This window comes from Trichoderma harzianum (assembly GCF_003025095.1).
Source record: "Trichoderma harzianum CBS 226.95 unplaced genomic scaffold M431scaffold_4, whole genome shotgun sequence".
NCBI lineage: Eukaryota > Fungi > Ascomycota > Sordariomycetes > Hypocreales > Hypocreaceae > Trichoderma > Trichoderma harzianum.
In genome coordinates, this window is record NW_020209252.1 from 1,815,769 (window position 1) to 1,842,369 (window position 26,601).

A 26,601-nucleotide genomic window follows, 5' to 3' on the forward strand; every position below is an offset into this window, starting at 1 on the left:
ACAGATTCGGCTGGAAGAGGGTAGAATAGCTCATGCTGTGCCGCTAAACTCGTTTTGGTGCTGGCTCGGCTCAGGATCCATGTTTTGCCGATGCTCCGTGACAATTTTTTTGGGGCGTTGCGAGCTCTCCAACAACACCGGAAGCGCTTTGCAGACCCTCTTCCTCTTCCTTCAACCTGCTGTTCCTGTGAAAGGCTGGCTCATCGTGGTTCCGGCTTGTGATACCCCATTCCTTGTTTCTTTTTTTCCTCTTCCATTGCAGATATCAAAGCAACATGCAGCGCGCATTGACTTCCCGTGCCCGCGCCTCGGCCCTGTCCGGCGCTTACAAGTACCGATCTGGAGGTAGCCTGGGCCAGCAACTTCGGTTTGCTCACAAGGTGGGATATGGCAATTGGGATGACAAGTTGCAGGTGGTTTCATGAGACTAACACGGAGGTAATAGGAACTCAAGTTCGGTGTCGAGGGCCGTGCTGCTCTCCTGGCTGGTGCCGATACCCTCGCCAAGGCTGTTGCTACCACTCTTGGTCCCAAGGGCCGAAATGTCCTGATCGAGTCCAGCTTCGGCTCCCCCAAGATTACCAAGGGTATGACTGAGAAATTATGCAGCGTTAAGTCATTTTCTTGGGGACATTTTTTGCTAATAATATATCTCTACAGATGGTGTTACTGTCGCCAGGGCCATCAGCCTCAAGGACAAGTTTGAGAACCTCGGTGCCAAGCTGATCCAAGATGTTGCTTCCAAGACCAACGAGACTGCTGGTGACGGCACCACCAGTGCCACCGTCCTCGCCCGTGCCATCTTCTCCGAGACCGTCAAGAACGTTGCCGCTGGCTGCAACCCCATGGACCTGCGCCGCGGTATCCAGGCTGCTGTCGACTCCGTTGTCGACTTTTTGCAGAAGAACACCCGCGATATCACCACCAGCGAGGAGGTTGCCCAGGTCGCCACTATCAGTGCCAACGGTGACCACCACGTTGGCAAGCTGATTGCCAATGCTATGGAGAAGGTTGGCAAGGAGGGTGTCATCACCGTCAAGGAGGGCAAGACCCTGCAGGACGAGCTCGAGGTCACTGAGGGTATGCGATTCGACCGCGGCTATGTTTCCCCTTACTTCATCACCGACGCCAAGTCTGGCAAGGTTGAGTTTGAGAACCCTCTGATCCTCCTCTCCGAGAAGAAGATCTCTGCTGTCCAGGACATTATCCCCGCCCTCGAGGCCTCTACCCAGCTCCGCCGCCCCCTTGTCATCGTTGCCGAGGATATTGACGGCGAGGCTCTGGCTGTCTGCATTCTGAACAAGCTCCGTGGCCAGCTCCAGGTCGCTGCCGTCAAGGCCCCTGGCTTCGGTGACAACCGCAAGTCCATCCTGGGCGATCTTGCCGTCCTGACCAACGGAACCGTCTTCTCTGACGAGCTTGACATCAAGCTTGAGAAGGCCACCCCCGACATGCTGGGTTCCACCGGCTCCATCACCATCACCAAGGAGGACACCATCCTCCTCAACGGTGAGGGCAGCAAGGATGCCATCTCTCAGCGATGCGAGCAGATCCGTGGTGTCATTGCTGACCCCACCACCTCCGAGTACGAGAAGGAGAAGCTCCAGGAGCGTCTGGCCAAGCTTTCTGGCGGTGTTGCCGTCATCAAGGTCGGTGGCTCCTCCGAGGTTGAGGTCGGCGAGAAGAAGGACCGATTCGTCGATGCCCTGAACGCCACCCGCGCTGCCGTCGAGGAGGGTATCCTGCCCGGTGGTGGCACTGCCCTGATCAAGGCCTCTTCCCAGGCTCTGAACGACGTCAAGGCTGCCAACTTTGACCAGCAGCTCGGTATTACCATTGTCAAGAACGCCATCACCCGACCTGCCCGAACCATTATCGAGAACGCCGGTCTGGAGGGCTCTGTCGTTGTTGGCAAGCTCACCGACGAGTACGGCAGCGACTTCAACCGCGGTTTCGACAGCGCCAAGGGCGAGTACGTTGACATGATCCAGGCCGGTATCCTTGATCCCCTCAAGGTTGTCCGCACTGGTCTCATTGATGCCAGCGGCGTTGCTTCGCTGCTGGGTACCACTGAGGTTGCCATCGTTGAGGCCCCTGAGGAGCGACCTGCTGGTCCTCCCATGGGTGGCATGGGTGGCATGGGAGGAATGGGCGGCATGATGTAAGCTGTCACCGCAAGAAGAAAAGAAGAAAGAAACAACGGAACAGGAAGTAATGTATAAAAATTATTCTATGACGGGGCATGGTTTCCGGTGTTATACTAGAAGGATGGTTCAAGCGGCCTACTACCCATCTCCCCTCACTCCCATCTTCCTCTCTATCTACCTGTCCATCTATCTACGGCTGAGCTCTGAGCTTGCCCTTATCTCCATGGAGAGTGGGCAGGCCGAGTCTTGCTGTGTTTGTATTGTATTGTAGCGCTCCTGGCCATGTACCACTACCAAAAAAAAGGGATAATAACGAATGAAATGTTTTTTTTAACGAGACGATGTTTGCAAAAGATTTAGGCAACCGGAAATGTGAAATGAAGTCATGTCCGAATATATACCTGTAGATACTATGTCTATTGCGCAATTATTGCTGTACTTGGTGTTGATAATTGTGGTTGCCTTGAGGCAGCCGGAAATGAAGAAGGATGAGATGAGATGGACGGAGCTGGGAAATGTTGATGCCTGGCTTTGTTGGATTGGACTGGAATGAATGATATAGTTATATATATTGACCCTCCTTTGTTAGACAGAGAGAGGCTGAAAGAGATATTGAGCCCTTTGTCCCTCCCAATGGCCACCTGAACAAAGCCTCTGCCCAAAACCACACACAGCGTCCGTCCATCATACCATACGTCTACATCCATCTACTCCCTCCTTCTTCGTTAGGCACCAGGTAAACTGCACATCCCGACTCCATGCAATACGTAATTCCCCATATAAAAAAAAGCCCTCCAGTCCAATCTCTCTTCTCATCTCCCCCCAGTCCAGTCCCAAGTCTTTCCTCCCAGTCACGTGCAGCTCCCCCCTCGAAGCAACTCTCGGCCAAAAGCAAAACCCCACCCGTGGGGACCAGCAGCTTTTCGCCCTTTTTAGCACCCCGCCTCCTTCTGCTGGCTTGGTTCTTTGTACTTAACTTACCTGCGCAGTTCCCAGACCATCCCGCTGTCACACCAATTTGGCATCATCGTCGAACCCACGTCCTGACGCCAGTCTCGCCGTTTCTTCTCTTTTTCCTGTGTGTTGCTTCTCCCGATTCCTGATTGCCTCCGCGTCATTTGCATCTTGTTGCCCGTCTCTTGTTTTTGCTTTGGACTTGTCTGGTTTTGGGCAACGGTGCAGCGGCGCTTTGGCGTATCTCCCGCATATACTCGAGGAACCCCCTCATCGCTAACAGGAGAAACCTCGTCAGCTCATCACCCCTCCTTTTTTTTCTACACCGCAGTCCGTCTTTCGTCGACGACCAAAATCGCAAACATGGTGAGTTGTTTCTCGTGGCATTACAGCTTACAAGGCGTGTATTTGTCGTATATTCCTAGTACTGACCGCGTTGCGTAACTCCAGTCTCAATCAGGGTGCGTGTCTCCCCCCCCTTTGACGTTATCTCTTTCCACTATTTATAGCCCCCCTCCACGCGATCCGCCATCCGCCATCCGCCATCCTCTTCACCACGGCCAACGACGGTGCAGATGTTGCCGCATGATCGGATTGGCGGCAGTGGGGAGAAGCTTAAAAAAAAAAAAAGGAAGAAATGGAAGCAAGATAAACGCATTACTTGGCGGGAATTGGCAGGCTGATGATAAGCTTGGTTTATAGAGCGAAAGTTTCCGCCCAGGTCTCCGAGGAGTTCCAGAAGCTCAAGCGAAGCAACGACAAGAACCGACTCCTGAGATACATTGTCTTCAAGCTGTCCGACGACTACTCCGAGATCCAGGTCGAGCACGCTGAGGCCGACGACGACTGGGACAGCTTCCGCGAGAGGCTTCTCTCCGCCACCTCCAAGAGCAAGACTGTGCGTCTCAACCACCAAAGGAATTCAAAGTCTGAAATGACGTACACGCCGGAAATAAAGCTAACTTGAGACTTTCATTAGGGTGCTGTTGGCAAGGGTCCCCGCTACGCTGTCTACGACTTTGGCTTCAAGTTTGACGGCCGAGAGATGTATGTCGGCCCAATGCCACCCCAATGATTGAGCTGCCGCAGTTTACTGACAGTCTGAAACAGCAACAAGATCATTCTCATCGCCTGGTCTCCCGATGATGCCGGTGTCCACGTGCGTTGACCCTGTTACTCATGTATAGATTGACCTTTTTTTCCGCTGACACAAAGCAACAGCCCAAGATGATCTACGCCGCCTCCAAGGAGGCTCTCAAGCGATCCCTGGAAGGCTACGCTTATGAGATCCAGGCCAACGACTCTGACGACCTCGAGTACGCTTCTGTCCTCAACGCCGTCCTGGCCAAGGTGAACGCATAAGCGAACCCTCACCAAACAATAATGTGATGCATGGGGGAAGGGGCAGCTACCAGGGAGAAGCAAAAGAAGGGAGGCACTGCCGTGTCCTCGTTTAGATTGGGCGTGCTGGAGGGCTGTGTTTATTCGATGGATAGGCATAGGTAATTTTTCAGATGTGCTAGCGCTACAGATGACGATGTACACCGTACCAAGGGAAAATCAGACTCGTTTCTTGTACTGCATGTGACGACGTTTCACTGGTGACTTGGTTTGCTTGCGTGAAGGAACAATTGAAAGTATGCTCTATTAAAAAAGAAGACGCCCGTCATGTGTTTTCATATATGTATATATCACGAACTTGACCTGCTTGCCTGCCAACTAGACCGGAATAAGCTCGACAGCTCCTCGGCCTTGTCCTGAGCCTTGAGTCTCTGCTGCAAGAAGCCGCTGAGATCCGCCCAAAAGGCATCCGACTCGAGCTCAGCCTCAACAGCCGCCGCGTCAGCCTGAGCCGTCGCAACCGGCTCGTCCGTCGTCTCCATAGCCTCCCCAGCGGGTTTCCCCTCCGCAGGCGGAATCGCCGCCGCGCCGCCAATGACCATGACGGAAAAGTCAATCGTCCTGTCGCTCTCCTTGGCGAGCAGCTCCTTGAGGACCTTTGTGTCGGCGACGGGCCGCTTGTTGAGCAGCAGCTTCATCTTTTCGACGGGGATGCGCGTCTGTGCGCTTACGGCGGCTTTGACGTCGAGGATGGAGGTGCTTAGGGGTGTGGCGGGGAGGGTTATGTCGAGGGGCGGGTTGCGGAGGGATTTGAGGGTGATGTCGATGCTGCGCTCGGAGCCGGGGGGGAGGCGGGATGATGGTTTGGACATGGCGGTTGGCATGCGGGGGAGGATGTACTGTTTGTTGTTGTTGTGTTAGCTTTGGTCAGTTGGGAAGAAGAAGAGGGTGGTGTTGATTGGTTGACGGGACGTACAGGTGGCCGAGGAGGGAATGTTTTGGGGTCCTCGATGTGGTCTGGGGAGAGCTTGATGGGACGGGAGTCCAGCGAGGTGAGGAACGTTTTTGCGAATGCGACTTCAGCCATTGTGGCGGTTTTGTTGATAATCTTCTTCTTCTAAAGAGTGTAGTATATATCGAGCTGTTGCGGTAGGTATGACGAGGTTGTGATATGCCTTGTGTGTTTCGTCGAGCTGCACCTCGTCGTCGCGATGCGAAAAGAGGGGAGGCGGGGTGGAAAAGGCACTGGCGACAGATAAGTTTCGCGCCAACTGACGAGATGTGTCGAGAGGATAAGAATGAAAAGAGAAGACGCGACGAAGAGTGCGTTCTTAGAGGAATAGGGAGGGTTTTGAATATTCCTGTTTGGGTTCCTGTGTCTCCAAGATGAGGCTGCTTTGCTGGTAGCCGTTTTGGAGCTCCGAGTTACGTTGGTGACAAGCTTGGAGGCGTCGGAGAATCACGTGGGGGGTCGCATTGAAAAATACCCCGCCAAAACTCCAACACCAAAGACGCCCATAAACAATGTCGACGCCACGAGCCCCTGAAACAGCCTCACCCCAAGACATACACACGTCATTATCATCACGAGTAATTCTGATTCTCAGCTTCAAAAATACTTGTTTGGCAGAATAACAGCAAAACAAAACTCGCAATCTTAAAATTTACAAAAACTAAACAACAAAAACTCCCTCCAACCACCACCCCGATAATGATACATAAAATTATTTCCTTCCACCCCCTTCCTTTGCCCTCCAATTTTCATACCAGAAAACTCATCCATGTTGCATTTCGTTATATGTCATTTCGTCATAACAAACTCTACCGGTGATTTGCGCACCGTAGCCGTTTTTCTCTATCGCGATATCCCATAGTATGTGCCCAGTCATCATAAACAACAGCCCCTTTGCGTGCGGTGGGCCGATATGGTCATGAACCAAACAGTTTCCCCCCAACTCCCGAAAGAGAGAAACAAAAAAGCAGAAACAAAAAACTTGATATCGCGCGCAAAGCAAAAACAAACAGGCACACTATGCCTTGTCCTTATGCCTTCCCTCTCCCTAACCTATCCCCACTGGTTGTCAAAATCACATCGTATTAAAAAAAAATGTAAATGCAATGCCAACGCGTAGCAGCAAGCAATGCAATTGCAAAGTAGAAGAAAGAAGCAGAAACAATAACAATAAAAACAACAAAGCAAGATAGTCCAAGACGGGGTGTAGCTGGCATGTGGCATGCCGCTAAGCGAGGGAGGCTTCCCACTGCATCTAGCTTTACCTAGCCACGCTCGGCATCGCAAAGTCGTCGAATCCAGAGACGAGTTCGCGAATTGTCCATCGCCAAGCGTCTCGGTCTCGGGGAGTGTGGCTTATCCACTTCTCACACTTCTTCCGCCACCTCTCCTCCTCTTCACGCTGTCTTCGGATGAATTCGGGGCCCACGTCGAACTCCTCTCCCACTAGCCAGTCATCCTTAATGTCGCTGGAGTGGCCTTCACGCTCATCAGTGACGGTGTTGTCTTCGAGATCGGGAATATCCTTAAAGACGTCCTCATCATCTTCGAAGGCATTGAAGTTGTCCAGGCTATCAGTGGCCTCAGATCTTGTCATGCTCTGAGGGCCGAGCTTCAGCCAGCACATGTTTTGAGGATCAAACACCATGCCACCAACCACTTGCACACCTTTAGTGGTGCTGATGTTGGTAATGAGAGCTGGCCGAGGCACTGGGGTCTCCTTATCCCGAGCCAAGTGCAAGGGAACCGAATTCGATGATGGCGTCGAGGTCGAGCCATCAAACGCATTCAGAGCATTCTCATTCCCTTCCCAGCAATATGTCGCGGCGTTGTAAAACATCCCTTTGACGACTAGAGAAACGGCACCGTTAGACATGATTACAATTACGGACTTGAGGTTAGAAACATACCTTTAGATTCTTTGCCGCCACTCAAGTTGGAGATGAGATGGGGCTTTAGCTGCGGGGGTCGCTTCAACTTCTTGGTTCGGGTTGTAGAAGATGTCTGCTGGGCGTTACTTCGAGTTGGCGCTCGCTGAGCGGAAACTGAAGCCAACGGCCCTCCGCTTGGCGTCCGGTGGGCTAGAGCTGTCTCGCGTGCGATGCGGCTGGCTGCAGTGTCACGCGCAAAGCTAGGGGTATAGTTGGGTCGTATGGCGGGCTTTGGTGCTGCGTTCCATGGCGAAGGCGTCTTGTTTCTATCAATTGCCGGTGGTCGTGGTGCCTGTGGTGATTTGCGCAAGGTTGCTTTGGGTCCAGCTGCAGAAGGCTGCTTCAAGTAACGGCTTTCCGTCTCCTTCGAAGTGGGTAGATCGTCAAAGGCATCTAGCTCATGGCCATCGCCAAATTGGCGTATGCTCTTAGGTCTGCTTAGACGATCCCACGTCCCAGAAGCAGCCGTCTTGTGGCGCTTTGGGCTGGGCGATTGCAGGCCTGGCCTTGAAAAGGACCGGGAGATGGGGCGGGCATCGATGGCATTGTCGGAGTCATGGCGGCGGAACGGTCGCAGGGTCTTGGAAGCGGCGTGCTGTGATTGCAAGTGGGAAGCCCCCGCAGGGGTAAATGGTATTGAGTTCTTTCTTGCTTGTCCAGGACTCTCGCTGGTGGCCGTCGGGCGATCCTGGGGCGTCTTTGGTCGAGACTGGCCTGGTTCCGTGCGTGATGTTGGTCTCTCTGAACGACCGGCGACGGGTTTGGCGGGAGGATTGCGAGCCCGCACGGCCGTCAGAGAGCGTTTCTGCCTAAGAAGCTGAGCATTTGTCGTAGGAGGGTCATTCCTACTAGAAGTAAAGGTGGTTCGAGATAAATCTGTCCTGCGAGGGGCTGTGGCGATTGAAAAGGTAGAAATGGTAGTAGGCGTTGGGAGGCTCGCCACGGACAGCTGGTTGGAATGGCCAAGGCGGGATTGTGGTCGACGAACCCGATGTGGGATCGGACCGCCACTCTCCGAGACGGGCTCAAGAGCGGTAGAATGGGACCTCTCATGGTTGAGGCGAGGGATCCTTGTCTGTGGAGGCATGGGCTTGTTACTAAACGTCAACGACACCGACGTCTTTGGACGGGCAGGGTTGACGAGCCGGCTGTCCTTGATCTTGATATTCCGATGCATGGTGAGTTTCCCAGAGTCAAACACGTTCCCATCGCCAATATCAAGCCCCTCGAGAAAGTCCTGCTGCTCCACTTCTGCCGCAGGAAGTAGCTTCTTCGGGGGTGCTGCTTCGGCAGGTGGCTCCTCCGGTATGTCTTCCGGCGGTGGGTTTGTCTTCCGCAGGTGCAGCCTCTCCTGAAAATTGAGATGGCCAGGGGGCAGCACGAGGCCGTCAAAGGTCTCGTCCTCGCTCTCCAACGTGAATGTGCTAGAGAGACTGGGGCTCATGGCCGAGACTGACGAGCTTCGAGTTGATCTCGCATCCCGTCGAGTGCCGCCATATCTAGTGCCGAGGCTGCTGCCCTCACCCCAGTCTATATCATCCGATGACGAAAAAAGCGTTCTGGGTATTTCCCTCCTAGCGGACAACTTCAGCTTGCCATCGGACGGGAGCTCAAAGTCTCCCTCAAAGTCTTCGTCCAGCGGCTCCTTCGATGCCTCGCTTTCAAGGGGAGTGGGAGGGGTGACAAAGGGAGCCAGGCGAGGCGGTCGCTTCTTAGGGACCTTGATTGTGTCGAAACCGTCGCCGAAGAAGTCGTCATCCTCATCCTCCGTGTCTCTAAACTTGTCTAGGCTGGGTGCGGCCGACAAGATGCTCGAATTGGACATGATAGAGCTCCGCCGGCTGTCTCTGGTAGACCTGGGCGTCTTCCTGGGGCTGTTCTGCAGCAAGCTCTGCAGCGAGCCTCCGCTGACCTGGCGCAGGGTCTCTGGAAAATCGGTCTGGGTTCGCGGCTTCATCTGGAGCCCTGAGAGCCCCTCGGGCAGCTCCAGGTCATTCTCCCAGTCCTCATCGATGGTTCTCCGCATCTTCTTGCCGCCGAGCCTCTTGATTGTGCCTCCGGTCAATGCAGACGACGGCACATTCTTGGGCAACGGAATACCTGCCCTCTCGGCGGCGGCTATAGCAGCCATTGTTGATCGCTCATCGTCTGCCGGGAGGTGGACGTGTTGTTCCTCCCCATACGCCGAGTCCAGATCGGAGCGCAGCGAAATGTGGGACGAGGTGGAATCGCGTCGACGTGGTTGTGCATTGGTAGTGACAGCGGTACTGGTAGGCCGAAGGCTCAACTCGTCGCCGTCTACGATAAAATCGTCATCATCCCAGTTCTCTATCTCAGCCTCCACTGGCTGTCTGGGCTTTAGCCGCAGCGGCTCCATAATTTCCATCAACTGTTGTTCTGATGCGTCTACTGTGCTGTGCAAGGTAAACTTTGGGTTGTAATCGCGTGTCGTAAACAAAGCAAAGCGGCATGCAGGGCCGCTCGGGTAGCGTGGGTAAATTGACTTTCAGTCTCTCGGATAGGTTCGTCGTGGCCGGTCGCGACAACAATTGGGCGGAGGCATAACCGAATCAGTAGCAGCCGTCCATCGCTGGATTTTTTCCCAAAATTCCCAAGGCCGCAGCTCGCTCCCGGATTATGACGTGGCAGCCGGCTTATTCGTCCAAGGTGGGCAGCAAAAGCGTCGGGGGGTTCGTTGTCGCTACGGTGCGCACAAATCGACTCGTTCCTCTAGCAGCGCTGATGATGCGCTCCCCTCCCAAAATCAATAACAACAAAACAAAGGGCGCCCGACGCTCGACGGATGGCGGGCAATACGATGCAAAAAGCGCTGGTTCGAACTCTGACGATGCAAGCACGGCGACTTCGATTATTTGGGACCTGGAGATGCTTTTTTTAGATGAGCGCGCGATAAGGCGTCGACGCTGTTGTTGATGTTGTCAGCGGGCAATTGATTGGGCGCAGCTGATGATGCGAAGGCGAAACAGAAAGGCTGGGGGTCCGTTGTGGACAGTGGCTGGACTGCCTGTAAGCCTGTCGGATTGGCGAGGATCAGGTGGTGGGGGCAGCCTGCATGGAGATTTCAGTGGTAGAGCAGCGACAAGCAGCGCCTGGACCACTGCAATCCACAGCTGAGCAAGGAATTTGACTCTCGAGGGTCCTTCTCAGTCACTACCTGTACCTGTACTTGTACCCTAGACACTGGGAGGCTGCACGAGTTACTCGTACAAATGCAGCAGGTGAATGTGAAGGCTTACAATTCGTTGCGCTTGAGTGCGAACTCCCTGGTAGGTGGGAAATTGAGGCAAACAGTTTTGGGGATGCTCGTCTTGTTTTATATCCCCCCCTTTTTTTTTCCATCTCTCGCCTCGCTTTACAGTAAAATACGTATCTGGCCTCGTTGCATGTGCTTTTTTCTCGCTTTGAATTTTTCGCCTCTCACTCTCATGGATAACCCCTACTCGCGCTGCGTTTCCGGCTCGCTAACCCATGATCTGTTCATATTGAAGGTGGAGTCGCTTCCGGACTCACGATCCTCATCCTAATCTCACCGCGGTGCTGTGCATGAAATTGGCTGGAAGGCTACTCCGTATCTGTCCATCCGCCCACTCTGTGCCTGAGCGTTTCGCACTCCTGATGACGCCTCACCTGCAGTTGATTCCTGCTACCACGACAACCACGGCCGGCCCCAGCGCGCATCCCGGCCCCCTATCCTTACCAACCCAACGAGCTGCCAATCATGCGCGCAGGCCCCGTCAATTGTCAGATTTTGCTGGGTGGAGAGAGAGATCGGACAAGGCCCTTGGCTGGTGCGTCTCGTGCATATGCCAACATGCTGCATATACTACAGGCACAGGCGCTGCGAAGCGAGCCCGGAGCACGGGAAGCACAGAGCACAGAGCATGGAGAAGGACGATCCTGAACTGGGCTCTGTTTTTGATTACCTAGGCCGGGTCGGGTGTTGTGGGCGACACAGCGTATTACACATACAAACAAACTACATTAGTCTACTGTAGCAACCGCACACGAACGAGTAACCACTTTATGGTACTGGTATCGTGCCTGATAACTATCAAATAGTATCTGTTAGCTTCATAGCTCTTTAGCCCGTCAAGCGGGGGACAGAAAACCCGAGATTAAGAAGATTACGAACACACACACCTTAAATAATACACCTACAAATCCTAACTCTTTATCTACATTTCTCTAGTATCTACTACTAAATCTATATTTCTCTAGTAACTGCTATTATATTTATATTTCTCTAGTAACTGCTATTATATTTATATTTCTCTAGTAGCTGTTATTATATCTATATTAATCTACTACTTACCTAGTAGTATTTTTTTTTAATACGCCCGTTTAATAAACTAGTTGGATGCCTATATTACTGGATGTATGTACTTATTCATTTTGCAGTCTCGCTTTTTCTGACCTGCACTTGCCCGTCCCTACTTGTTCCCCTAGCGTAAACTAAGCCGGTACTCATTTCACCGGCCGCCCGCGCAAACACCAAGAACGCCATTTAGACACTCACAAAATAGAGGCAAGTGGGCATCTCGTCTTGCACGCGAACGTGGCCTAGCCGTATTGGGCTGTAGCTGGCGGCCGCGGACAACATTAAGCGGGACTACAAATTGCCAAGCCAGACCATATAATGCCTACTCGTACTGTATGGTAATTTTGCTCCGATGTATGAAAAAAGCAATATCAATGGCTCTCCAAACTACGTACAAAGACATATATCATATTGGTAGGTCGACGTGCCTACAGATCTACAGTACTTATATCTAAGGTATCAACAACATATGGAACATCTACTAGATATTAGCACCTATACCTCCTCTGTGAAATATCCATGGATCCATTGCTATCAGAAAACAGGTGCATCTTCCACTCTTGATCGGAACTTATTACAGTGCGTGGCCGCGTTTGTTGGGCATGATAGCGGTGCTTTTTCCCAAACGCTCCCGCGGCCAATTCATTACCTGGACCCTCTCGGCCGGCGGGTGGACATTGGATTTAATTTCCCACGTGTACGAAGTGACCCAGACCCCCGTACTCGTACGGGCACAAAATACTCGACACGACTTCTCAGCAGATGCCTGACACGATTCGAAACCAACAAGAAACGGTTAGGCCTGGGTGATATTACTACCCAACTTCTCCGTACAGTATAAGCTGTACTTCGTATTGCGAATACGAACAACATCGTGAATATTTCAAATTTGTTGTCGTGCACATTATGTGCAAACCTGTATAATTCTGCAGTGGGAAGATGATACCTGCGAGAGTGGAGAGCTGGTACCTCACGGAGCTCACCTCCGCACTTGACAAGGTGGTACTGGCCATGTACTCATGTACCCATGGTCCGTGGAGGAGCCTGCGCCACAGCAAGCCACCGTCAAGCTTGTATCTGTTCCGTTCCTGCAGCAGATGGAAGCTCAGCTCCCAGGGCAGAGCTGCCTGCAGTGGACTCGCTGCCTGCTTCCAGCGGATTCAAACACGCTAAGCGCGAGGCTGCAATGCAACTTCAACCTCGATGAAGATTCACGACTGGTTGCTTGTAAGACACAAACAAAACCACATCAGACTGCGCCTTTAAAATATTCACGCGACGATACAAGCAGCAAACCGAGTAGAGCAACAAATCGTACTAATCTTTGGTTATCCTTCTCTTACCCCAGAAGCACGTCGAAATATCAGTCACATCACCTCTTCAACGCCTCTCAGTCTATCTGCGCACACGACCACACTCATCAAGCCCTGCCTTTGCAGATTTCCGCCAGATTTAAATTGATTAACTCCAAAAACGACGCGTGCAGTTGACCATGGCCGCGTCACGAGTTATCAAGCTACCTCGGGATGACGATGAATCCACCTATGCTCTCATCCAAGTCATCCAAAAGGGCTCCAAACCCTTGGATGTAAAGCTTGTCGGGACAGAAGGCGAAGCACCATATGTAACTTCTTGTACGAACACCTATTAGTCAAATCGTTGCACCGAATGTCCTATTGACACCCACCAGTGAAACATGATCGGGTAGCCTCACTACAGGTCCCGAATTGCCCTGTATCTGAGTCTGAGTGGCAGGCCATATTACAATCTCTGTTTTCTCTACAGCCAGTCGCGGATATACAAGCAACAGCTAGAATCGAGAGCGAGGTCTCTCTCTCTATCACAGTTCGAAAGCGAGTTCAAGGAATTACAGTACGAGTCTCTTGCTGATTCGCGCATTTGGAAAATTGATGAGTCTAACTCAAGCTTTCAATATAGCAACGACTCGGCTCCATAGAGCTGAAGCATGACGAAAATGAAGGCATAGAGCTTTTCAAATGGTGCGCCGAGACTACAGATGCTCTGGCTCAAAGCAACGTGGCCTTGGCCGAAGCTGCCGCCCACGCGAAAGAGCTTGAAACCACGGTGAAGGAGCTAAAGACACAACTGGACGAGCTCATTACATCGAAAGAAGACGATGAAACAGCCCTGCTTCTCAAATTCCGGGATCTTCTTAATGAAAAGAAGGTGAAAATCCGTGAACAGCAAAAGATCCTTGCCGCAGGCCCGATTCAAAGCAGCCAGCAAGCATCTCAACGGTTGCAGCCACCAGACACTCAGCCGTCTCGCATGCCTGCCCCTTCTCGGCCTAGAAAACGAAAAGTCCAGGTGGTGGAAGCTTCGAAAAATGAGCCAGAAGAAGATGAAATGGAGGTGGACAAGATCAAAGTTGAGCCTCAAGACAGCGAGCAAGAGGAGACAGCAGAAGACACAGCCTCCGGTGGTAGCGATGACGATGATGACGATGACGGAGGTGATGACAGTGATATCCGCAAGGATAAGGCTGGGTCGGGAGACGACAGCAGCCCTGGACCTGCGCCCAAAGCTGCGCCTCCTCCCAAGAAATCAGCTGAGCAACCCCCGGCTCCGAGAAGTTTACCTTTTGCAAAGAAAGCTGCGCCTGCCAAAGCACCGGCAGCAGAGGAGGAGACGGAATCTGACGATGATGAGCTGTGAAGGATAGGCAATGGTGGATATTACGAGTCTATAATCATGCTGGAGTAGGAAGAGAAAGTGAGGCGTCAAGGTATATAGAAGCCATAGTGCCGCTCAGGATAGTGGCCTATCAGAAAAGAGGTAATGACTTGTATCTTTTGTTCGCAATTTTGTGAATATCTGCCTTTGGAAGTTCATAATATACCAACCATCTAGACTTTGTATATCCGCGGAAATGTAGTCCTTTTTGCTCCTCCACGGTCTTACGTATATCCAGTACTGGTCCCAATAGATATCACCGCATACTAATAGATGGGTCGCTGAAGACGTAGAGCGGTCCGTGAATTTATGTCCTCTTAGCAATTTGTAGTCTTGTTTATCTGATCTACAGCTTGCTCCAATAAAACGAATCAACTCGCCCTTCCAACTCCAATATAAACCCTCTCGCCCGGGGAAGCACATTGAACCAGTAACTCGAAACATTTACAGGTACCAAAAAAAAATAAAACGCCAGCCTATGCTTCCCTATGTCCTCGAACGCCAATGTAGCGATTGAAATATATATAACGCAAAACCTTTGTAAAGGACCAAGTCCCGGTGGTTTACATATACGCATAAAGAGTGAGTCGTAAGATAAAAGTCAGATTCTCCGCGCCTTAGTCTTGCTCTCGTTCTGGAGATCGAGCTCTGGTTCGAATTCGGAACTTCTCCTTTAGTTTGGCTGTTAGGTGAGCCCTCTGTCCTCTTTCGCGCTCTGTCTCATGGGTGGCGCCCGCTTCGTGAGCCTCTGCGTCGGTTTGGCGAGTCGATCTCATCTGTCGAAGAGCTTCAATCTGCTCTTCTGCTGTAGCTTGCCTCAGCCTGTTGACGTCGAAAAAGCGAGAAATCCTATGACGGTGGTGGGCATGACCAGCCTCTCCCTCCTCACCCTCCAGGGCTAAAGGAGGTGGAAGTGTTGAAGTTCTGTCGCCGGGGCCCCTGTTAAGAGCTGTAGCCAGGCCGATATCACCTTCGTTAGTCTCAGCCTCAGGACGAAGATCAAGTCGACTATTTCATATGCGTTAGTGACAAGACATCCAACATCGCTGATGTAGAGATTCAACTTACCACAAGGGACATGTTCCAGATACATTGATGAGCCAAGGATCGATACAGTTTGGATGGAACGTGTGGTTGCAAGGCAGGACCCTCATATCCTCGCCTTCCGTAAAGTCTTCGGTACAGATAGAGCAACCCACGTTCACGACTGGAGGAGGACTGGCGACTGGAGGAGGGCTAGCTTCAACAGCCCCGTGAGCCTCAACAGCCGGAGCCGCATCACCAGCCTTACTGTCGCTTGCGGCCGCCGCGGCCGTGGCTGGCGTAGCTGTAGCCACTTCGTGCTGTGGTACTTCCTGAGTAAGAATCGAAGACGACCTCTGAGTTCTAGCATCACGGCCATCAGTAGTAGCTGCGTCTAGTTCAAGATCGGGATCCGGCTTAATCGGTTCCTGGTTATTATTGAACTTGACAATTGGGAGTGTCTCGAGTACCGCACGAGCCAGCCCCTTTGCTCGGCTCTGGCGGGGTCGGCCGCCCAGAGCGCGCCGAGGCCCGTACCTCTCCGGATAACGATGGGCCCTTACAGCGCCGGTGGCGATAATCACGAGGAACAAGAGAGTAATGAGAGCTGTGATGGTGTAAAGAATGCTCATGGCGACGGTCGAGTTGCTGGTTCCACCTCCAGAGTTACCAGAATCTGTGCTCGATGCGTTCCCTGTGATGGAAACATTGACCACTCGCCCATTGGCAGTGCCATTTAAGGAGTTTAAAACTCCCTGTGCCTCGCCGCTATCAGCCATGGAGAAAATGTTGGAAAACGTAGGTGGGTTTGTAAAGTCCAAACTACACCAAGTGGCAGCTAGTGAGTAGAGGACGATGGCTTTTGGGTTTGCATTGACGACATCGTTGAGCAACTCATTCGTGCTGATAAAGGTATTGCTTGAGCCATCGCATGAGATGTATGCGACATCGTTGGGACTTGTGATCTTGTTAAAGTTGGATACGTCGGTGGCAATCATGACGCCGTTGATATTTATTGTCTTTGTCTACTTGTCAGCATCAAGGTCGAAATAAATAAGCTTTGTTTGATAATAACCGTACTTGAATGCCGCTACTATTTGACCCGTTGGTGCCAGCATTTGGTAGAACAGGAACAACGGTATATTGGATGGGGTCGGACGACAGATTCAATTGCAGCGCATTGTTGTTGGCCCAGTCTGGGGGACTGTCGGACTGAGCCGAGGTGGAGATGGAGCCGTTGTCGTCGGCATATATCGCAGCGACCAACAGGCCAAGAATGGCCGCTAGGATTGACTGCATCTTGTGTCTGTAGATGGTTTCTGTAACTCTTGGGCTCTGGAGAATAGCGATGGTCCAGTTTCGTGACCTAGGAAAGAGGCCAAACAAAGACTGCGAGCGCTTCGATATGGCTGGTTCGATACGTCGCTTCTTCAGATATAGATCGGAACGCTGCACGCGCAAGATGGGCACAGATGTGTGGGCGAGAATCGGCTGTCTGGATCGTCCCGAGGCTTCAACCCAGCGTTTCGAGGTGGTGAATGCTGGCTCCGAGATAGGCGGTCGTCGCCCTGCTCGTTTCTTGTCGCATCTACAGAGGCGACATCTGGCGATGCAAGCGGCGCAGGCCCGTCAGGTTCGCCGCTGGCAGGCGATGGCAGGGTGAGGCTCAGGAGGATGCGAGAGTCAGGTTTTGGCGGCGGTTTCGAGGTGAGACGACAGACTTGAATCTTTCAAAGGCCAGGATGCCGGCCGCGGTGGATTTGCCCCGATAGCCATGGCGGTATCAGCAGGCACTACAAGTGGATGGATTGATGGCCCGTCCTGTCCGGAGCGGCGGAAAATAGCTCCAGTGGGTTGCGGCTCAGAGGCTCCATCAGCTTTTGCAGTCACCAGTTGGCGGTCTCTGTCCAGTGGAAAAGTGTTCCGGATGGCTGTTTGCAGCAGGGAGGGCGGGGTTTGGCATCTGCCAAGTGCCCGCCTAATAGACTTTTGGCTTTAGCGGTGGAGGAGGTCAGCTGGAAGTTGAGCCGTTGGATTTGAGCAGGTTACGCGGAAGAGGGAATTGAATTGGATGGATCTGATGCAATTTATTTTTATCGTGATGTACGGATAAGCATCCGTACTATATTGCAGTAATATGTCACCTCACATAATGTTGCATCTGCTACTTGGTGATTAGTTTACAGGGTATCACAATAGGGTATGTCCACGACACAATTTCCAAACTGCATATATTCTGTCTAGGCTTTTGCCCTTGATAACCCACCCAACTGCCGAGAAGCAAGCCACCACGTTTCTATCTCTCTGCATTTGCCCGCTTTCGGTCCTCCAGATTCTCCTCCCTTCTGATTGGCAGTCCGAGCGTATCGTCAGCGGATCTTCTTTACAATCACCACCAGCGGAATACGCACCCTTCCCGGAGTCCGTACGGCATAGACGGGACGGGATAGAGCAACCGCTGGTCCGACATTGTTAGCTCTTCCAGACGTTCCGCTTCGCTATAGGCATTGAGTTTATCATGATGAGCTATTACAGCACAACAAGGCCTCCTTTTACTGAAGCTCTTAAAATAGAACTAGACGCAACCAAAGAGAAGACGATAGTATGTCTCTATTTCAATTCTTCCGTTAACTGCTTGACGCATAGGGAGCGCAGTTCTATTTCTCGGCTTCATCATTGCTCCTAGCCGCGGGAATGGTTCAACATAATTCCACATAACCAGATGAGTGCGTCATCCAGCCGGTCACTCTGGACTTCTAGCACCTATTAGTAGAGACTTCAGCGGGCGCAGTCGCTGATAGAGACCGGTTCCGATGGCGTTTGTCCTACGGATTACGGGATGCAAATCCGCCATATACCGGGCTGCGCTAATTAATGCAGCGAAGTGGCTACCCTATATATTTGCGGCAAAGCGCTTCGTATTTTTTTTTTGTCAGATAGCATTGGTGAAAGGAGGCAGCAGCAGAGCCTCTAAAAGATTTGGCATGGACGGGCTTGAGTGCTGCTACATAGAGGCAGGCAAAGCTCACTAGGATTGCCCTTGGACGAGATTGCAGCTGGCTGCCTGGTTGCTGCAATCATACAAGTGCAGCGATCCTAATCTCGCCGATAAAGGAAAGGTGATGTTGTAAACACCAAACCTGGCATGGTTCAACAGGCAGATATATAAATTCAAAGTGCTAAGTACATGTAGATGCCTGGTAGGTTACCTGTTAGAAGCTGCCTACGAGGCGCTCCGTACTATCCAATGCAATTTGGCGGTTGGCTGCGAAAAAGAGCTCAAGCGCACCAAATTGCCTTCACCATATGTCGATGCTTTCGGTTGGACCCTTAAACTCCCCTCTAGCTGTGGCTTGAATTGGAGTGGCTTGACGCTCAATAACAAAACCAATGAAACGACAAAAAAAAGGTACCGGATACCTGGTTCCTAGATCTTCCCCTATGGCGTCTGTTACCAGGAATGCGGCAATGCCTGGAGTACTCTGTACCTTGGCGCTAGGCGGCGATGTTACCGGCAACGCGTTCTTCCCATCTTGGTACGTACAGCTAAGAGGCTAAGGCGGCGTAACGGGTCCCGCTCTGGCTCCCTCAGATTACTGTACTGTACTGGTGCTTTTGGAAATGTTGTCCCCTTGAGACATCAAATCTGCCTTGAGCCCATCGCACATCTTCCAGCCGCGGGACCAGCTGTCGGCCTCTCTAATTAGCTGGCCTGCTTGCGAAGCCCTTTGTTCCGCATTTCCGTCCCGACCATCGCCCTCGCCTCCGAACCGCAGCCTCAATCGATGGACCAAGCCCAAGGTCCCTAACTTCCGCGTCCTTCCTCCGGCGATTGTCTGTCCTGTGCTTCTTCGGTGCGCCTCATGAGCTCCTTAAAATTCGTGGTGTCCTCTCTGGACGCCATTGCAACCTCCAAAGATGCCCAGCGAAATAAGCAGCTGGCCGACTTGACCAAGACAGCGCTCGATGCCATCAAAGAGCAGGATCAGCTGCCTGATCCCGAGATCGTTTTCGCGCCACTTCAGCTCGCAACCAAGACCAACAGCCCGCAGCTCACAACCACAGCCCTCGACTGCATTGGAAAGCTGATATCGTATTCATACTTCTCTTTCCATAACAAGGATGAAGCGCATAAAGAAGGTGCTGAGCCGGCATCCCCGCTAATTGAACGAGCCATCGATACCATATGCGACTGTTTCCAAGGCGAGACCACGGCCGTCGAGGTCCAGCTGCAGATCGTCAAGTCGCTTCTGGCAGCCGTCTTGAATGATAAAATCGTTGTTCACGGAGCAGGTCTGCTGAAAGCTGTGCGCCAAGTCTACAATGTCTTCCTGCTCTCTCGGAGCACGGCCAACCAGCAGGTTGCGCAAGGCACCCTGACACAAATGGTTGGCACCGTCTTTGAGCGAGTAAAGACCAGACTCCACATGAAGGAAACCAGATTGAGCCTGAACAATCTTAACCACGGCGCAAGCAATGTTACCTTTGAGCAATCCGAGGTTGCCAACGGTACCCAGCACAGCGACGACGGCGAAGATGCCTCAACTGCACCACCTGAAAGCAGCGATGGCCCGGAAGAGCCGGTCAGTGCCGCCAAACTCACGCTCAAAGATCTTGAGCACCGCAAGAGTTTCGACGATTCCACCCTCGGCGATGGACCTACAATGGTTACGCGACTCAAGTCGGACAAAAAAGACGAAAGCGACGTGTCCGTGTCGGGCCAGTCTCTCCCACAAGAAGATAGCGATGCACTAGACGCCGAGGACGAGGTGTACATCCGAGATGCCTACCTCGTGTTTCGGTCTTTCTGCAATTTGTCGACCAAGGTTCTGCCCCCGGACCAGCTATTCGACCTGCGAGGCCAGCCAATGCGTTCCAAGCTGGTCTCTCTACACCTCATCCACACCCTCCTCAATAATAACATTGCCGTCTTTACTTCGCCTCTCTGTACTATTACGAGCTCCAAGAGCAACGAGCCCACCACCTTTCTTCAAGCCATTAAATTCTATCTTTGCCTTAGCATTACACGCAATGGAGCCAGTTCGGTGGATAGAATCTTTGATATCTGCTGTGAGATTTTTTGGCTCATGCTGAAGTACATGCGCCCCTCGTTCAAGGTAGGCCGCGCTGCTCCAAAACCCCTCTAACGAATCTATCAGAGGCTCACTCCATTTTAGAAAGAAATCGAGGTCATTCTAAACGAGATTTATTTGGCCCTCTTGTCCCAAAAGAATGCGCCCTTGACGCAGAAGCTGTATTTCGTTTCCATTCTGAACCGCCTTTGCGCAGATCCTCGAGCATTGGTTGAAACCTATCTCAACTACGATTGCGATCAGTCAGTAGAGAACATCTTCCAGACGGTCATTGAAGACCTGTCCAGATTGGCGACGGCGCCTGTCGCCATTACTTCCATTCATGAGCAGGCGTACGAGGAGCAGAGGGCGAAAACTACACCAGCCAGCGAGTGGCAGCTCAAGGGTATCCTGCCCCCTTCTCTTACTGTTGCACAGATTATTCCGTCACAAGAAGGCGAGGCCGACTATCCCAAGGAATATGCAATCAAACGTCTGTCACTAGAGGCTCTTGTTGAGACCCTTCGCTCTTTGGTCAACTGGTCCGCCTCCGTACGCTCGGAGGGCGAAAATCTCCGTCCGGATGGAGATACCAGGGCCTCTTTTGACGAGCTGCGGCCGTCTATCGACCCCACTACAAGCGAAAATGCATCTCGCCTCGATACCCCTCTACCACCCTCGACCCCTGTATTTGAAGATGACCCGGATCATCTAAGCAAAGAGAAAGCCAGGAAAACGGCCCTCATGAAGGGAATTAGGCAGTTCAACTTTAAGCCCAAACGCGGTATTGAAATGCTTATTCGCGATGGGTTCATTGCGAGCGACACGCCTCAGGACATTGCCACCTTCTTGTTGAATGAGGACAAGCTGGACAAAGCACAGATTGGCGAGTATCTTGGTGAAGGAGACCAAAAAAACATTGACACCATGCACGCGTTTGTGGACTCGATGGACTTCACCAAAAAGCGGTTTGTCGATGCTCTTCGTCATTTCTTGCAGTCGTTCCGTCTACCAGGAGAAGCGCAGAAGATTGATCGATTCATGCTTAAGTTTGCTGAGCGTTATGTCCTTGGCAATCCTAACGCCTTTGCTAATGCTGACACGGCATATGTGCTGGCATACTCTGTCATCTTGCTGAATACGGATTTGCACAGCAGCAAGATTGCCAAAAGAATGACCAAGGAAGAATTTATACGAAACAATGCGGGCATCAATGACAATGCCGATTTGCCTCACGATTATCAAATCACCATCTACGAGGAAATCGCCAGCAATGAAATCGTTTTGAAGAGTGAGCGTGACATTGCAGCAGCCGCCGGTAATCTTCCTCCTCAGCCTAGTGGCCTGGCCGCAGGCTTGGGGCAGGCGTTCTCGAATGTTGGACGTGACTTGCAACGAGAGGCTTATATGCAGCAATCAGAAGAGATTTCGCTGCGCTCAGAACAGCTTTTCAAGAACTTGTTCAAGAGTCAGCGACGAAACGCCTCCAAGACGGCGCCAAAGTACATTGAGGCAACGTCTTTCAAGCATGTAGAAGCTATGTTTGACATCACATGGATGTCCATCTTCTCTGCGCTCTCAGGGCAAATGCAAAAGGCGCACAACCTCGAGGTTAATAAGTTGTGCTTGGAGGGCATGCGGCTGGCAACCCAAATTGCTTGCCTCTTCCATCAGTCAACGCCTCGAGAAGCCTTCATTTCCGCACTCCGAAATGCCACAAACTTGAATAATCCTCAAGAGATGCAGGCTAAGAACATTGAGGCGCTGAAGGTGATACTGGATCTCGCTCAAACAGAGGGCAATGTTCTCCAGGAGTCGTGGAAGGATATCCTCATGTGCATTAGTCAATTGGATCGCCTGCAGCTGATCTCTGGCGGTGTCGACGAGAGCGCCATTCCGGACGTTTCCCAGGCGCGCTTTATCCCCCCTTCGCGATCTGGGACATCGGAATCTCGCTCTTCCATGCAGTTAAAAAATCGACCGCGGCAGAGGTCTGCTACTGGACCCCGGGGCTTCTCTAACGAGATTGCACTCGAGAGCCGCTCTGATGAGCTTATCCGAAGCGTAGACCGAATTTTCTCCAACACTGCGAACCTCTCGGGTGAAGCTATGGTTTACTTTGCCAAGGCTCTGACCGAGGTTAGCTGGGATGAAATCAAAGTCTCTGGCTCAAACGATTCGCCTCGCACATACAGTCTGCAAAAGATTGTCGAGATTAGCTACTACAACATGAATCGTGTGAGATTTGAATGGAGCAACATCTGGGTCGTTCTCGGCGAGCATTTCAACCAAGTTGGCTGCCACAACAACATGAACATTGTATTCTTTGCTTTGGACTCTTTGCGTCAGCTGTCGATGCGATTTATGGAAATTGAAGAGCTGGCGGGTTTCAAGTTCCAAAAGGACTTCCTTAAGCCGTTTGAGCATGTCTTGTCGAACTCTCACAACATCACCGTCAAAGACATGGTACTGCGATGCCTCATTCAGATGATCCAAGCTCGAGGAGACAATATTCGCTCTGGTTGGAGGACCATGTTTGGCGTTTTCACAGTTGCCGCACGAGAGCCGTACGAGAGCATTGTCAACCTTGCCTATGAAAACGTCAATCAGGTTTACAAGGAGAAATTCGGTGTCGTTATTTCTCAGGGAGCTTTCACGGATCTTATCGTTTGTCTGACTGAGTTTTCAAAGAACCTCAAGTTCCAGAAAAAGAGCCTGGGTGCCCTGGAGCTGCTCAAATCGATTATTCCAACAATGCTTAAAACTCCAGAATGCCCGCTATCCCATGAACCGTGGAATGCTTCCAGGGCTGAAAACGGTGATCCACCTCCAAGTATCAAAAAGGTGCAGACAAAGACGTCAATGGAAGAGGGCTACTGGTTCCCCGTGCTTTTTGCTTTCCATGACGTGCTGATGACCGGTGAAGACCTCGAGGTTCGGTCAAATGCCCTAGAGTACTTCTTTGCCGCACTCCTCAAGTACGGAGGCGGCTTTACCCAAGCATTCTGGGACATTCTCTGGAGACAGCAGCTCTACCCCATCTTTATGGTCTTGCGATCGCGGCCGGAGATGACCAATGTTCTGAACCACGAGGAGTTATCAGTCTGGCTGTCAACTACCATGATTCAAGCCTTGCGCAACATGATTACACTATTTACTCACTATTTTGACGCCCTCGAATACATGCTGGACAGATTCCTGGAGCTGCTAGCTTTGTGCATATGTCAAGAAAATGATACGATATCTCGAATTGGCAGCAACTGCTTGCAGCAGCTGATATTGAAAAATGTGACGAAATTTAGCCTGGTACATTGGACAAAGATTGTTGGGGCGTTTTGCGAGCTTTTCGACCGAACAACAGCATATCAGCTATTCACCGCGGCAAATATGGAGGCATCTACTTCTTTCCCGCTATCATCGTCCAACGGACTTGAATTTACTTCGCCTCTCAGCCCAACTATAGCCGAGACCCCTGCTGCAGACGAAAAGTCTCTCAAGATCAACGGTGATGAGAATAGTGCTGCATCCGATACCGAATCTATCCATCATCCGACACTGCACAAGCTGGATGATGATGAGTCGCGGACACCGACGGCAAACACTAACGGGCAGCAGCTGGAGGAATTCAAGCCAACTTCCACTCTTCAGCAACAACCTGTCGTTGTGACTGCAGCCCGCCGGCGATTCTTCAACCGCATCATTTCTCGCTGCGTCCTTCAGCTGCTCATGATTGAGACGGTCAACGAGCTCTTTAGCAATGACACCGTGTACACCAACATCCCCTCCTCTGAGCTCCTACGACTCATGGCTCTTTTGAAGCGCTCCTTCCAGTTTGCACGCCGCTTCAACGAGGATAAAGAGCTTCGGATGAGGCTGTGGCGCGAGGGCTTTATGAAGCAGCCGCCCAACTTGTTGAAGCAGGAAAGCGGTGCTGCGGCGACGTACGTCTCTATCCTGTTCAGGATGTTTGGAGACGATGCGCCGGAGCGACTGAAGAGCAGACCTGACATCGAAGCTGCCCTCGTACCACTCTGCGAGGACATCATCACGGGATACTCCATGTTGGTAGAAGAGAGCCAGCAGAGGAACATTATTGCGTGGAGACCAGTCGTCGTCGACGTGCTGGAGGGATACGCCACTTTCCCTGAAGATGCCTTCAAAACTCACCTGCCCTCCTTTTACCCGCTGGCCATTGACCTGCTTCAGAAGGACTTGACGGCGGATCTGCGCGGTGCGCTGCTGCTCGTCTTGCGGAGAGTCGGCGAGGTGTCTCTCGGGATTGAAGGGATGACAAAGGTTGGGGACAAGAGGAGAGATAGTTTGGCCAGCGCTAATGCTGAGGAGGTTTCAGGCGGGTCGGAGGCTGCTGCACGAAAGATGCTATGAGCGGGCAACGATATTTGGCGTTGAGGCGGGTACTAGAGAGTCTTTTCGCTTTTCTTTTTTGTCAGTTTTTTCTTCGAAAAAAGAGCCACCATTTGTGTGTGTATGTCAGGAAAGGCTTGCCTATCCTGTTTGCTAAGATGGGAGATAAAAATGTTATAATGATATGATGTGTTATATTTAGCTTTCGTGTAGTATATATGGCTGTCTATCTAGCCGGCTATCTTTACCTGATCTCTTTGAAGGCACACTCCAGAAATAGTTGGTGTCGTTTTATGATCCATTACGCTACTATACATGTGAATAGACAGAGAAGGGTTTTTATTATCTAGTTTAGTATCTCGCTGATGTATGCGCGCAAAGGCTCAGCTTCTTCCTCCACAGTCCTGTTCGGTAGTCCCCGTAGCGCCTCTTTCAACTGCTCATCATCCTGAGCTGCTACTCTGACCAGTGACTTCACAATGGCGTTCTCTTCGGTAGTGAGACGAGACACGCGCATTACGCCAACAAAAGTCTCGAAGAAGTCGATGAGATTGAGATGCATAAGGACGTCTTCTGATTTGGAAACCATGGTCAACGCTGCCCACTGCAATATGCCTTGACCAGCAGCCTGGATAGCAGCGGGGGAGAGAGGGAACAGCTCTGGGAAAGCAGTTTGGCTTATGGCACGGATATTAAGCGTTGCGAGACGAGTAAGGAGACGTAGCAAACGACCTTGTGAGAGCGAAGTCTGATGTCTCGGCCGAGTGGGAGGAGAAACCGTTTCAGGAGAACAGAGCGTCGTGATGAGTTCCAACATAGGCCGCTGGAGAAGAATCAACCGCCAGAGACGCCCATGACCCGGAATACGGCGTTTGACAACATCAAAGCCGTTGATGTTGCTTTGGCTTCCCACACCATTGACGCCTTCACCACGGATGGTCTCGCAGTCTGTCTCGAGCAGGTCGCCAAGAACTTTGGCAGCGCGCTCACTAACGCCAACGTCTGGGCTCACTAGCCAGCGTGTGATGAGTGCCTCGACGACATCGGTGAGAGTGCTGAGAAGGGCGGCCTCGGTTGGAGTCTTGGCGGCCTTGTGGATGATGGCGAGGGCGAGGAGGTTGGCGCCTGGTAAAGGAGATTCCAAAGCTGCGAGGATGGACGGAGGGTCGGCGATGGTGAGGGTGCGGGTGAATGTCAAGGGGGAGAGGAGCTTGATTGTGAGGGAGAGGAGAGGCGATGGGTCTTGAGTGGTGGTTTTGAGAATTTGAGTTAGAGGCGGGAGGACAGTTGGGAGGAGAGGAGGGATGTTTGATTCTGGATGTTGATTAGCAATCTTGATAGCACTGGATATGAGGGTGTTGTATGTGTTATAAAAATGACTTACCTGTCAGCTGAAGCTCGATATCATCAAGGAGCTTGAGGTTGAAAGGCACGGTAGGGTCATTCTCAAGATCTCGTAGGTGAGTGTGAAACTCATCGAGGCCGGAGATGGGATGAGCGTCTATGGTGCCGTCCGGGATGATTCGTTCAGACATTGTAAACCTCAGTCACAGCCTGTCTTGTCGATGGCTAGAAGGCTGACAGCGCCCAGTATGATGTAGAGGAAAGATCAGGTAAAATGAGGATATTTATATCTGACGAAGAATTAGTTATAAAGAGGTTGCTGTGACTCTGATGGAATGATCATGTTCGATGTAAAAGCTTCAAGATTGATCTATAATTT

General features: G+C 51.7%; 10 protein-coding genes across 10 annotated transcripts; 6 read left to right on the forward strand and 4 right to left on the reverse strand.

Moving 5' to 3' along the window:
* Positions 1-275: 275 nt before the first annotated feature.
* On the forward strand, positions 276-2,165 carry M431DRAFT_79859 (hypothetical protein; the record flags this gene model as incomplete). Its single annotated transcript, XM_024922871.1, has 3 exons — positions 276-380; positions 446-587; positions 661-2,165. 3 exons carry the CDS (start codon positions 276-278, stop codon positions 2,163-2,165), a joined length of 1,752 nt encoding a protein of 583 aa, XP_024776523.1.
* A 1,226-nt stretch (positions 2,166-3,391) lies between these two features.
* M431DRAFT_506592 (hypothetical protein) lies at positions 3,392-4,683 on the forward strand. The gene is made up of 6 exons (XM_024918826.1): positions 3,392-3,467; positions 3,552-3,562; positions 3,804-3,999; positions 4,081-4,148; positions 4,212-4,260; positions 4,323-4,683. Exons 1-6 carry the CDS (start codon positions 3,465-3,467, stop codon positions 4,461-4,463), a joined length of 468 nt encoding a protein of 155 aa, XP_024776524.1. The 5' UTR covers positions 3,392-3,464; the 3' UTR covers positions 4,464-4,683.
* Positions 4,684-4,798: 115 nt separating this feature from the next.
* M431DRAFT_41100 (hypothetical protein) lies at positions 4,799-5,529 on the reverse strand (the record flags this gene model as incomplete). The annotated part of the gene is made up of 3 exons (XM_024914941.1): positions 4,799-4,921; positions 5,048-5,341; positions 5,419-5,529. Coding segments are annotated over 3 exons (528 nt in total), but the record flags the coding sequence as incomplete, so codon positions are not given.
* Positions 5,530-6,715: 1,186 nt separating this feature from the next.
* M431DRAFT_81506 (hypothetical protein) lies at positions 6,716-9,516 on the reverse strand (the record flags this gene model as incomplete). The annotated part of the gene is made up of 2 exons (XM_024923048.1): positions 6,716-7,305; positions 7,365-9,516. 2 exons carry the CDS (start codon positions 9,514-9,516, stop codon positions 6,716-6,718), a joined length of 2,742 nt encoding a protein of 913 aa, XP_024776526.1.
* Positions 9,517-10,736: 1,220 nt separating this feature from the next.
* M431DRAFT_506596 (hypothetical protein) lies at positions 10,737-11,558 on the forward strand. The gene has a single exon (XM_024918827.1). It carries the CDS (start codon positions 10,950-10,952, stop codon positions 11,331-11,333), a length of 384 nt encoding a protein of 127 aa, XP_024776527.1. The 5' UTR covers positions 10,737-10,949; the 3' UTR covers positions 11,334-11,558.
* A 1,096-nt stretch (positions 11,559-12,654) lies between these two features.
* On the forward strand, positions 12,655-13,409 carry M431DRAFT_387814 (hypothetical protein). The gene has a single exon (XM_024914764.1). The coding sequence runs from the start codon at positions 12,744-12,746 to the stop codon at positions 13,212-13,214; it is 471 nt and encodes a 156-aa protein (XP_024776528.1). The 5' UTR covers positions 12,655-12,743; the 3' UTR covers positions 13,215-13,409.
* Positions 13,217-14,400, forward strand: M431DRAFT_493326 (hypothetical protein; the record flags this gene model as incomplete). Its single annotated transcript, XM_024917102.1, has 3 exons — positions 13,217-13,358; positions 13,415-13,596; positions 13,663-14,400. The coding sequence occupies 3 exons, from the start codon at positions 13,217-13,219 to the stop codon at positions 14,398-14,400; spliced, it is 1,062 nt and encodes a 353-aa protein (XP_024776529.1).
* A 548-nt stretch (positions 14,401-14,948) lies between these two features.
* Positions 14,949-16,932, reverse strand: M431DRAFT_387818 (hypothetical protein). Its single transcript, XM_024914765.1, has 3 exons — positions 16,522-16,932; positions 15,487-16,460; positions 14,949-15,426 (listed from the first exon to the last, which is right to left on the reverse strand). Exons 1-3 carry the CDS (start codon positions 16,738-16,740, stop codon positions 15,036-15,038), a joined length of 1,584 nt encoding a protein of 527 aa, XP_024776530.1. The 5' UTR covers positions 16,741-16,932; the 3' UTR covers positions 14,949-15,035.
* Positions 16,933-19,304: 2,372 nt separating this feature from the next.
* Positions 19,305-24,899, forward strand: M431DRAFT_80602 (hypothetical protein; the record flags this gene model as incomplete). Its single annotated transcript, XM_024922961.1, has 2 exons — positions 19,305-20,558; positions 20,619-24,899. The coding sequence occupies 2 exons, from the start codon at positions 19,305-19,307 to the stop codon at positions 24,897-24,899; spliced, it is 5,535 nt and encodes a 1,844-aa protein (XP_024776531.1).
* Positions 24,900-25,224: 325 nt separating this feature from the next.
* On the reverse strand, positions 25,225-26,413 carry M431DRAFT_480488 (hypothetical protein; the record flags this gene model as incomplete). Its single annotated transcript, XM_024915871.1, has 2 exons — positions 25,225-26,192; positions 26,263-26,413. The coding sequence occupies 2 exons, from the start codon at positions 26,411-26,413 to the stop codon at positions 25,225-25,227; spliced, it is 1,119 nt and encodes a 372-aa protein (XP_024776532.1).
* Positions 26,414-26,601: the final 188 nt, after the last annotated feature.

Coding starts and splice junctions, on each gene's coding strand:
- M431DRAFT_506592 (XM_024918826.1), top strand. Junction 4,000..4,080: donor CCACCTCCAAGAGCAAGACT/GTGCGTCTCAAC, acceptor GACTTTCATTAG/GGTGCTGTTGGCAAGGGTCC. Junction 4,149..4,211: donor AAGTTTGACGGCCGAGAGAT/GTATGTCGGCCC, acceptor AGTCTGAAACAG/CAACAAGATCATTCTCATCG.
- M431DRAFT_506596 (XM_024918827.1), top strand. CDS start 10,950: ATGAAATTGGCTGGAAGGCTACTCCGTATCTGTCCATCCGCCCACTCT.
- M431DRAFT_387814 (XM_024914764.1), top strand. CDS start 12,744: ATGTACCCATGGTCCGTGGAGGAGCCTGCGCCACAGCAAGCCACCGTC.
- M431DRAFT_387818 (XM_024914765.1), bottom strand. CDS start 16,740: ATGCAGTCAATCCTAGCGGCCATTCTTGGCCTGTTGGTCGCTGCGATA. Junction 16,461..16,521: donor CAAATAGTAGCGGCATTCAA/GTACGGTTATTA, acceptor AAGTAGACAAAG/ACAATAAATATCAACGGCGT. Junction 15,427..15,486: donor TCTGGAACATGTCCCTTGTG/GTAAGTTGAATC, acceptor CATATGAAATAG/TCGACTTGATCTTCGTCCTG.